Source organism: Eumetopias jubatus, unplaced genomic scaffold, assembly GCF_037043125.1.
Source record: "Eumetopias jubatus isolate StellerSeaLion01/CBP00866 unplaced genomic scaffold, mEumJub1_p1.0 scaffold_6, whole genome shotgun sequence".
Taxonomy (NCBI): domain Eukaryota; kingdom Metazoa; phylum Chordata; class Mammalia; order Carnivora; family Otariidae; genus Eumetopias; species Eumetopias jubatus.
Window position 1 is genome coordinate 97,189,313 of NW_028274812.1, and position 12,055 is coordinate 97,201,367.

The 12,055-nt window shown below is 37.8% G+C and overlaps 1 protein-coding gene across 1 annotated transcript in view; it reads right to left on the bottom strand.

The window, feature by feature from the left end:
* MLIP (muscular LMNA interacting protein) overlaps positions 1-12,055 on the bottom strand; it is a 237,381-nt gene that overhangs the window by 19,583 nt on the left and 205,743 nt on the right. Inside the window, exon 13 of the mRNA XM_088023754.1 lies at positions 11,509-11,715. Within this exon, the coding sequence (XP_087879880.1) occupies positions 11,509-11,715 (207 nt within the window). The remainder of the gene's footprint in view (positions 1-11,508; positions 11,716-12,055) is intronic.

Consider the following 12,055-nt stretch of genomic DNA (forward strand, 5'->3'; position numbering starts at 1 on the left):
GCTAATCATACCAGAATTAAAAAAATACATTTTAAAAATTAAATTTAAAAAGTAATAAAAATAAACTGGAATGTTTGCTGACTTTTTCCAAATATGAATTTCTTTCTTACAAAATTTCCATGACCCCTCAACTCACACCCTGCTTTCTTCTCACAAATCCGGCTAACCCAGGCGCCCCAGGGATGCAAAGCTGTCCGACAGTCTTACTTCTTGCTAACTTCAAATGGTAGTTCCCCGTCCCACTTGCTTCTTCAATACTCTGGCCTGCTTTCATTTGCTCATGCTTGCCCTGTCCCTTTTCTTTCCTGCCTGACAACCTTCCTGCTGCTATTCCCTCTCACTGGAGTGGAGAGCAGGCCCCCAAGCAGCTTCTTTTCAGACCTCGGCTCAGACATCATGGCCTCATGAAGTCCTTCCTGATTCATCAGACTACATCAGAACTTCTATAACAGATACTCATAACTACTCAGGTGTCTTCTACATGGCAGTTGCCACAATTATCATTAAGTAATGGATTTTTTTGCATATTTAATTTCTGTTTTTCCCAAGTAGAGAAGAATATAGTTGGCCAAGGCCCCTTACATTTCTAACTGATTTCAGAGTAAGTCCGGCAGAGACACCTAAGGGATACTTAGTAAATCTTTGTGAAATAAATAATGTATCAACTTCCAGGCTCCAGGGTTCCAAGACTTCATGTTGGAATAAAAAGTTGCAAAGTCTATGCTCCTTGTTACTGGTAGGGAATTGGGCTGTTAGACAAGGTTTTTGTAACCTTGAACCAAACCACTTAACTTGGTGTTCATTTTCTCATTTTGAAGCTATGTGCAATTGTAAACTGCTTATCTCAAAGGAGTGTTGCTTTATTCTTGAAATACATCTGTAAAAGAGTTTTCACATCTTTAGATCCAAATATTTACAGCTTACATTAGAAAAACAATTTTTTTTTTATTTCAAAGCCCTCTCAGCCTTTGAACCAGTAGGTGAAGTTTAGAATACTTTATATTTTCCCTTCTCCAGCTAAATCACAATCTGCTGCAACTTCTGTAGATTAATCTCTGTTAAAATATCAGAAGAAACCTCAAAAAGAAAAAAAATTCTCCTTTCAGATGAGCTACTAAAAAGCTTAACCCATGTTGGAAACATGCCTATAATATTAAAAATTTAATTTATTTATTGAATTTCTGTAGATTCAGAGTCATTTTTCTGAGTAGCCATGCAATGATACTACCAGTTAAGATATTCTCAATAATGGAAACAATATAAACTTTACAAATAGACTGAATTTGAAAATAAATAAGGAGGAGAACAAAAGGAGAAAAACAAAGTGAGAAAAGCCAACATTTATAGGGTGATCTCTCCAAAAGCCTTAAGGATGTATGCTCATGACCTAGGGACAGGCTAAAATCAGTTTATGGTGGAAACTTTCCTACCTATTGATCATGGGTATCCTCTCTTCTGTCTTCCTAGCTCATTCACACAGTACCTCACCACCAGGAAACTTCATCAGAGGTTCCAGAGTCCATTGCCAACCCCCAATACTACATGATGTGAAAACAAAAGACAATAGAGCTCAAATCTCCCAGTGAGTTCACTGTCTATAACATTTAGGTGTTCCCCCCTCCCCATTCCCTAAACTGTGTATTTCTCATTCATCATACATATGGCTAAAAAGGTCCCCTCACTATTCTAAAAAATGTCTTGCCCTTGGCTTATGATAAGCGGAGTGACCCTTTACCTAGAAAACACAAATAATGGATGGAATTGGACTGAAAATATCTCCATTGTGCTCACTTCCCTCTCACTTTGTCATTGCAGACAAGTTATATTTCCTCTTTATTCTTAATCTATAATCTCAAGAGCAGCTGCTTGCAAAAGAGGCTCATAAAAACCCATCAGTAAATACTCTGTTGACATACTGTAAAGATAAGATACATTTCAAGTTAAATGTTTCAGCTTCCCTAGCACAAACATAATTCTAATATAAAGGATTGGTATATTCTAAAATCTCATTTTATGAAAAAGGCACTTTAATTTCTTAAAAAGTAAATCTTAAGAAAGTACATGTTGGCAGCTTCGGTACTTTTTCAAAGAGAAATGACTTTTAATAATCGAAGTAGTGTACTGGAAAAAAAATGTACTTTCTGATTCAATAAGTCCATGAATACTGGATATATAAACACTCAGCCCAATTGTAAATGTTACAAGCACATGGGAATAATTTTAATTAAGAACTCAACCTAACATTTTATGACTTTTTTTTAATTAAGGGGGAAAAAAACAAAAAACCTTTGACCTAAGATAGTATATATACCATTTAATACTTGTGTTTCCCTTTACTTGAAAAAGTTTTATATGAGAAATCACCAATTATAATCAAGTACTTTTTAATGTCAGTCTAGTTTTTCTTTGTTAATTTATTTTTCATAATGAAGTTTCTTTTCTTGCTAAATTACAGAATTTAAAAGACAAAAGAGGAAACATTTGCTACCAATGGGAAAGTTTCAAAGAGGTAAAAACTTTTTTTAAGATTTTATTTATTTAGGAGAGAGAGAGAGAGTGCACAAGTTGGCAGAGGGGCAGAGGGAAAGGGAGAAACAGACACCGGGCTGAGCAGGGAGCCTAAGCCAATGATGGGGGGGGGGGACTTGACCCCAGGAACACAGGGCTGGATCCCAGGACCCTGGGATCATGACCTGAGCCAAAGGCAGATGCTCAACAGACTGAGCCACCCAGGGGCCCCAAGGAGGTAAAAACTTTTAAGATCATCCAGTCCAGTGAAGTTACAAGTTTAGGAGTTTTAAGTGAGTCTCAGGAATCTGGCATTTTTCTAAAGCTCCCCATGTAATTCTCATGAAACGAGCCCAGTTTTGGTCCTAAAGTAAAAGTTTTATTTTTATTTTTTTTAAGATTTTATTTATTTATTTGAGAGAGAGAGAGAGAGAGCACATGAGAGGGGGGAGGGTCAGAGGGAGAAGCCGACTCCCCGCTGAGCAGGGAGCCCGATGCGGAACTCGATCCAGGGACTCCAGGATCATGACCTGAGCCGAAGACAGTCGCTTAACCAACTGAGCCACCCAGGCGCCCCTAAAGTAAAAGTTTTAGAACCAAGTGCAATAATATCCTATTATTTCAGAGGAAAAATAAATCCACGGAAAGAGTGAAGTGTGTGTTAACAAAATCATTTCTGTAAATGAAATTATATGTACACAAAATAATAATGCAGCATTTGGAAGAAAATACTCAAACAGATGAAAAAAATAGTATAGTTGACTATGGGGAGAAAGGAAAGGGGAGTGAGAAGTCAGAGGTAAAGCAAATACATATGTGAATAAATTTGAAAGCATGAAAGGAATAGGTTGTAATAAAAGGAACAAAGCCGTTGCAGATGAGATTAGGTTCCCCTAGTTATATCAATGGACTGCTTCTTCACTCCAGCACCAAAATTCTACAAATAGATAGCATGTTGAAAAATATATAAAACTGGGTACTTAAGTTAGAACATGAAAGTTTCACTTGATCTTGGTAAAAAGCCTATGATAGAGATTCTACTTTTTTTAACATTTTTTTTAATTTTTAATTTTTAATTTTTTAATTTCCTTAAGTAATTACCGCACCCAAGCGAGGCTTGAACTCAGGACCTGGAGATCAACGGTTTCATGCTCCACTCACTGAGCCAGCCAGGCACACCTAAAGATTCGATTTTTATTGCTATTTTGTAAATAAGGAAACTAAAGCAAGAGTTTGGATTACTTTTCTAAACATGGACATAAAAGAAGTTATTCAACAAAATTAATTCAGCAATAGAGGCTGTGGATGAACTTTTGTTGCATTTCACTACGGGTAAAGCAACTATAAGTCTACTTCACTGATCAAACTGGACACTTTAATAATGACAAGGGGCACAGAAATAACTGAAAGCATATATTAAAAATATGTATTAACAAATGGTTTGTTAACATTGGTAGATCTATAAAATATTTCTTTTCACAAAACTATTTTTAAAAGTAAAAATTTTTCCCCCAAAACAGTGGAAAAACACATATGGATACACTTTTACAAAAATGTCCAGGACAGATCAGAACTCAGGTCGTCTTACACAGGGAATATACGTTTTCCTCTCTCCATGAAAGTCCTACTAAAGTCTTGCGCTGACCTCCAGTCCTCCTGATCACAGCCTGGGATCTGCAAATGGGAGTGATCAGGGCTAGAGGGGAGGTGGGAGATAAATAATTAACTCTCTCCTGCTCATGGGTGAAAGCTATTTTATCTCTTGGATGAGACAAGAGCAGACTAGAAATACAAGAACATGGTAAATGGCTGCAAAGAAGGCACAAGGATAATGCATTTTAGAAACCAAAAGTGAAATAGAAATGGCTGCACCATCACAAACAAGGCCTCCGAAGAATGTAGTTTTTTGAAAACTGAAAGAGAAGATGTCCTCAGAATGGCTGTCAATGTTCTCCTGGGGATTCAAAGCTGTCTCTCTGTCTATAAAGATGCTATTCTTATGCATACAACCTCGCAAGCTTTCACTATAAATAGAGCCTTCTGAGTAGGAAATCCCAGCCTCACTCTTGCCAGCACATCAGAAGTCAGCCCCGTCTGTGAAGGCTTACTTCTCCCTCCTCCTGGCCCTATTCATAGGCCTGGCATGGGTTTTCTTGTTTGTTGCTGGTGCAAATCGGGCGGAATAGAAACTCAGGGGAGACAACAGTAGAGAGAACATCCTGTCCACCTGGCCTGTGGTTGTGCTAAATACAAGGTAGAAAATGTAGCTGGGATAAGAAAAGAGGAAAAAGTACAGAAAGCTGAGTGCTTCAGTGGGAAAATGAAAGTAAGCCAGAAGAACTGGAATTTGGGTTTGACTCAAAAAGACAGCTGTGCCTCAGAGATGATGGGAGTAGGAGACAGAAGAAATGAGGCAGAGGATGCAGAAAAGAAAAAAAGGTTATGAAGGGCAATCAACTTTCACTTCTGCACGTTACATGCAGGTTAGTCTCCTTACCTATGGCCAGTAAGTCGTTGAGACTCCTGTGGCAACATCTGAGTGGTGCTTAGGAAAAGGAATCTTTCCAAATGAACTGAATCCTCAAAAACAGAGGGTGTATCCACTAGTCTTTGACTTAGAAACTGACAGGTATGTTGTGCATGGCACTTTATTAACTTTGAAGATAAACATTTCTATATGAATTAAAAATGGGGGGAATTGGTAAAATTGATGTGGGAAACAAAGGCAGAAGAAAAATTATTTAGTTTCCTTACTACTTAGAGCCCATTGCCGAGTCCTTGAAACAGGCAGAGTGACATTCCTCTAGGAACTCAGCTGCCTCCATGTTAATGCTGTGCTAAGGGCAAAAGACAATCCTAGCCTGACCCTCAGAATCCTGAGAATCTACTTTAACATGTAAAAATTCCACTGGAAACTTCCTTTATCTCTACCCCACCCAAGATACATGTTGGCAATCATCCCCCAAGCATATGGCCCACTGATATACATCTGAAGGGTCTCATAACTAAAGTTTTATTAGACGGTAATAAACGACATTTTCCTAACAATAGCTAGCCCCCTCAAGGTCCTGGAAACCTTGCTTCCAAAAGTCCTTAGAGACTTACACTATCTCTAACCCCGTCCTGATTTGAAAGTATATAATGTACCACTCCTCATGACCCCAATGCAGTTCTTTCTGCTCATGGGTCCTGTCTCGGTGATTTAAGAAAACCACCTTTTTGCACCAAAGACATCTCAAGAATTCTTTCTGGGCCATCAGCTTCAAACCCTAACATCTTTCTTACATCAAAATGACTCCGGATGAGACACGATTTTAAGATCGTAACCCCCCTACACACACACACCTACACCCAGACCTGTAATTCCTCTGTACCCTTTATTGTTTCAGGCATTATACATGGCCCAGGGCATAACGTGTCCAAAATAAAGAAAATTCTCCTGCGTTCTGCTAGCCCAAGTTTTGATTTGCAGGATCCTGTACCTCAAATTTAGATCATAAATATAAAAGTTGTGAATATATATGATACAAATTACTGTCCTGCCTAGGTCATCTCAGGCCTTGACATTTTACTACCAGCCTGTGAATTTCACAAGGCTTCTCTTTGCCCGAGGGCTCTTTCTGGGGATGAATGTTCCTCTCCCCCACGCACAGCCCTCAAATAAAGACTAGCAGGATTCCCAGCCGCCCACCTCAAATTGCCTAACTCTGACTTGCCCGCATTGGCTCCTAGAATTCCCCAGTAAACTCAAGCTCTAATTTCCCACCTGGTGACTTGCCCTTTATTAGACATCTTCTCCAGTTCCCTACTTCCTTCACTGGTGTTTCCTGGAACCACCTCCCAAATTAACTACTTGTATATGAATCTTCTTCTCAGTGAAACCAAAACAAAGGTACAATTGATTCTCTTTATTTACAGTAGTTATGTTCTATAAAGTCACTGCAAACATGGAGTTAGCAAGTCCCGAACCATTGCTCCAAGATGAAACATAAGATTAAGTTCCTGCGAGTCCCATTACTTTTTCATCAATTAATCACAGTCTTGTTAGATGTGTCTTTCTGTTTAAAGACACCTTATTTAATATGTATCATTGGTTCATTAACTTTGAAGCTACCGGCCAACAGCCCTGTAACTCACGTCAAAAGGAAGCTTACCTGACATGTATATTTTCTCTGTGAGGCACATTGTAGCCCTCTTGTGTTTAGAGCACCAGACAGAACTTCAGCACTATGCCTGAGAGGCCATTTTGAATAGTGAAACCCCCAAGATAAAACACAAATACGCAAAACATGTGGTACTCGATGGACCATGACAAGAATGATTGCTTACAGCATGAGAGTTCAAACAAGAAGGCAGAACATCACCTTGTTCACCTCAGCTGGGAACATGTGCACAGGCCAATCACATTTTTCTGTTTCTCACACGTCCACAAATGACCACAAAAGGGCAGTGAGTATTGATTTCAGGGTTACAAATACATTTTAGTGGGCAGGCAAATTCATAAGGATGGACTCCTAGAGTTTTCTACAAATAGGGGGGCAGGAAAAGAAGCACGGTGAAGGATATGTAGAGGATCTAAGTTGATGGTTCCAAGAGGGTCTCACAAAAATTGATCTGCTCCCAGCGTGGAGGTAACTGTGTTTTCCCATATAGGCTTGAGGGGCTCAGAAGTAGCTAACCTAGAGTCAGTCACGGCATGCTATGCAGAGGAAGAAAGAAGGATGCAGCAGTGTATTATATGACTGATGGTCATATACCAGATAGGACTCAGGATACCCTGGTGGATACCAGCGCCCACATACGGCAAAGAAAGATCAGATGCCTACTGCCTGCCCCTCCCCACCCCACCTATGCTGCTCTGCTGAAGCATTCCACGAGCTCACTGGAAACTGCATGCAACCCCAGAGGAAAGGGAGATTCTCAACTGACTGAAATTGTATTCAATGTGCTGATGAATCTATAAATTGACTCTATTTCATTTCTACTTAAAATGGAAATAATCTTAAATATTCAAGCATTTGGGGCTCCTAGTGAATAACCTGGGTCATTTTAGGATTTGGTCATCATGAACACATATTTATTGCTATGCTTACAATGTGAAAAACATCATATTAAGCACGTCACACCCTAGATGGACCCTAGGATAATCACGACAAACACATACAAGATGACCTGTAATACGCATGAGATACCTCGGCACAGGAGAAAAACATCACTTTGAACGTTGATGAGTGGGACAACCTCACAGCGGAGCAGGGTTAATTTGGCTGGGTCATAAAGGATGAGAATGGTTTGCTTTGCATAAGGAAGGTGAAAAGAAGGAGGGCATTTTATATGAGGAGAATGCATGAGCAAGTTAAACAGGAAGAAATTCCCCAGGTATGCCTGGAGGAAAATAAGTCATTTGATTCAAGTAAAGTAGAATAATAATAAAGAATAGTGAGAGATAACAACATGACAGGCATAACAAAGGAAGAATCCATTCAATTTGAGGAATCACTAGCTATGAGGCCAAAAAAGAAAAAGCATAACTGGTGAACCAAGTTTGAGTTTGAGGACTGAGAACTGTGGTATTAACGACAGAAGTAGGAAAGCCAGAACAGAACTAGTTTGAGGCAAAATGAATGATGAGTTTGAGGTGACAATATGACATCCTGGGGGAACTGACAAGTGAGCAGCTAAAGATATAAAACTAGATCTCAGAGGAGAAACAGAATTGGAAATGTGGATTTGAGAATTATCAGTACTAAGGTACTCACAAAAGTCTGTGAGTGGGTGAGTATCTGACGGGAGGCCATGAGAGAGAAGAGGAATAAGTGTCCAGAAAGAAAACAAAGAAGGAGCAGTCAGGGAGTCGGAATGTACGGATGGTCCCAAGAGCAGGGTGAGGAGGGAGATTCAAGAGTGCGTGATCAACGGCGTCAGTTGTCGCAAGGGATAAAAGAGAGGACTGAGGAAATTCAGCTGAGTTTGCTGACAAGCAGTTTACCTCGAGAGAGCAATCTCAATAGAGTGGTTGAGGCAAAAAGACAGAATGCTCTCAAGCATGGGTTAAAAGCATGAGTTTATAGAGGGAGAATGGAGATAATGGCTATTGATCACTTTGAGAGAGAAAAGTCTTGAAATTACTAGTCTTGCAGCACTATCAAGGAAAAGGATGGAGCCGAGTTCATTCCGTCATTTTTTTTTTCTTTTTGAGGTTTCTGCAAAGAGGAGGGGTCCAACACAGAAAGGACAAATGATTCAAAAGAATGCTGGGCATGGCACTCCAGAAAGACTTATTAATAATAAGATCTAACTCTTATATGGTTCCTGTAATGTTCCAGGCACTATCCTACCTGCTTTTTACATATTACTATGTCCTAATCTCATAATACTCTATCTAGTAGGGTGGGTACTATTGTCATCCTCCTTTGACAGGTGAATAAATGGAGGTACGCAGAGCCTAAATGACTTACCCAACATCACCATCTGGAAGGAGTGGGGTCAAGAAATAAACTTAGACTGACTGTCTAGAGATATCATGCTTTTAACCATAGGGCTATCTTACTTTGAAGGATTAAAGAAAGAAGTAACAGTAATAACTCCCTTCATGAGCCCTGGAGAAAAAAAGGATCTCCTGATTTATGACAAGATGGGAAGGAAAATACCTGAGCATCATCACGTATGATATGACATCATATGATAGAGCTCTATCTTGCAAGTAAGAGAAGAGGGTAGGGATTAAGGTAAAGATATAAGACACACAGAGTCTGATGAAGATTAAGAAGAGACGAACACACACTACAGATTCAACAGAAGAATAATAAAACATGTTAAACACCTTCTATAGCCCCGGTTAATGAGGGACCATCAAAGATAGTTAAGTTCAGTGTGGCTCTCTAGGGGGAATTATAGGAAGATTTGAATTTGGAGATGAGCCTAATAGGTAAAGCTATAAACCATGTCTGGCAATGACATTAGGGTATTGGAGAGAGGTTAATTCCGATGGCAGATTATGTTTTATAATTTCAGACAAGAAGCTATTTCAAATAAAAAAAGACAAGTCTTGAAACCCGATATGCTACTGGCCTTATATTTATAACACAAGGTTTGTAGACATAGATATCAAATTGGGTAATCTGTATATTTTAATGGGAGCATTTAAGTACAAGACTATTGAGTGTTCTAAGTCTTCCATTAAGAAATATTGTCTTACATTACTATTATTATTATTTCTGATATGAATGTTTCTTTATTCAGTATCAATAAATCTGACTCTGAAAGACAAAATATATTATGAAGATTGTGTAAACTGAAAATAGTTGTCCAACCTCAAAACACTTTTATATATTGTTCCTCACGACCTGACCAAGTACAGATTAAAATATGGATGAAATACTAACTCTATCCTTGAACCTCTGTGAATGCTGAATGGTTCTAGAAAGTACCACCAAAATATCAAAACATAAGCTACTTAATGTAATTGATATTTATAAAACACAATTATAATCCTCTCATAGATGACAATTTATAAGAATACAGTTATGTTATTCTCAGAATCAATAACTTTATTTGATAGCTAAATGGATTTCATATATGTTGGCAAGGATTAAATCAGGAAGAATTTCAAATAACATAAAATCATTTAAAATGTTATACTTTCCCTGAAATGCTTCTTTTTTCTAAACCAAGAGTAAGAAACAAAAGTCATAAGACTGTCATCCTGAACTTTGCCCAAAAACATTCTGTTTACAGAAAATGGATATTTTAAAGGTTTAATTCAGGTTGATCGGTCATGATAGATGCTATTAAATATGAAAAATAAAATATTCTTCATATAATAATGTTCATTTTTTAGACAACTGTCTTTAGACTGAGTTTATGAGCATTTCCTCAAAAAAACATTTCAGGGCCCGAGGGATATTGTACCACCACATTCTGGAACATTTTGATTCTGGCCTTTACCGGTTTCCAAGTACAGAGGTGTATTCCATTAGATATAGAGAATTGGCCAAATAAATGTTTTTAAACTAGATTGTGAATTAAAAAAAATTAATTGCAGGTTGAGTTTAACTAATCAATTCCTTTCTGAAATTTTCAGAATCTGAGAGTCGGTAATAGCCAGGATGACCTTATGATAATGCTCAGAAGAACAAAGGGCACTTGTAAGCCTTATGTGGTATTATTAACTGCTTGCTTCTAATAGAACATTTATGATTGCATTCCAAAGCCAACTTCACTTTTTTCATTTAAAAATATATATTTAATATATAAATATATGTAATTTATATAAATATTAAAATATTTAAGTAATTACATACAAATTATATCATAAATATAAAAATATAATAAAATATTAATATATTAAAATATTTAATATATAAGATATATATAAAATATATATTATATATGTTTTCTTTAGGGTAATTAACACCTCATTTTACATATCCCATCACTATTATGAGGCAAATAGACACATTTTAAAATAAAATGTTAATAGCATAAGGTATAAACTTGTTGGATCACTATGTTGTGCACCTGAAGCTAATGTAACATTGTGCCAATACTAAAATAAAAAATAAAATAAAATAAAATGAGATGTTAATATTATTTTACAGATATCTGTAGAAATTCTAAGGATTTCTTTGCTCATTGACTGCAACAGTAAGTGCCTCCTCATTAAGGCGCTATAATTTAGAGAAGATTTTAAAGAACGTTGAACTGAGACTCCAAGATAAATTAATAATGCTATCTTGTAAGGTTTCAGAAAATTTCTTGGGATTTCCACCTTGGGGTTAGAACATTAAACAATGAGGAATGCAAATCAGGAAATGACTTTGAAAGCAAAAATGAATATTGAATAACTTCTCAAGGTTAATTACTATCTTTTTGTAAGGTCATGGGCTTTAACACAAATATTTAATATTCTTAATATATATGTTTCCTCTCTGCTCAAGTTTTAAGCATAAAGAAGTTTCCCAGCAAAGAATAATTCCCACCTCAGCAGGGAATTCTCACCTTATTACATGTGTTCCTGCTAAAAAGGGTATGAGAATTCCCCTGTTCATCACTCAGTGAGAAGGAGGACAAATGACTGAAGGGTCCTGGGGTAAGACAGTCAGCATGTGAGAGGGTCTGTGGAGGCGGCAGGGACTGAGCAGGAGGAGAGAGTCTAGGCTGATATAAAGGATGGAGAGAAACAGGCTTGGGAGGAACTGTCACATCCTGGGGAGAAGAAAGGCATAAAGAGCATGTTAGTGGATGAAAGTCAAGCTCACTTGGAACTAAGTCTAAATATGATAGACATTATGTCAGAATCTCTTACTAGTAAGAAGGAAACCTCTGCTCGTCCTTGGGCCCCTCGCAAGACACCTGCTTTCATGGTGTACTGTTTGTCTCTTTCAATAATTCCTGTCAGTCTCCCTCCTCCAGCCTCTTCTGCAGAATGAAACAAGCACCTGCAGGGTCTCCTGAAGGGTGTCAAGGTTGTTATTTTTGAAAGTATCGAGAGAAGAAATGTTTGAGGAAGGCGAGCGCTCATCCCAAAGGTGATAGGATGAGATTA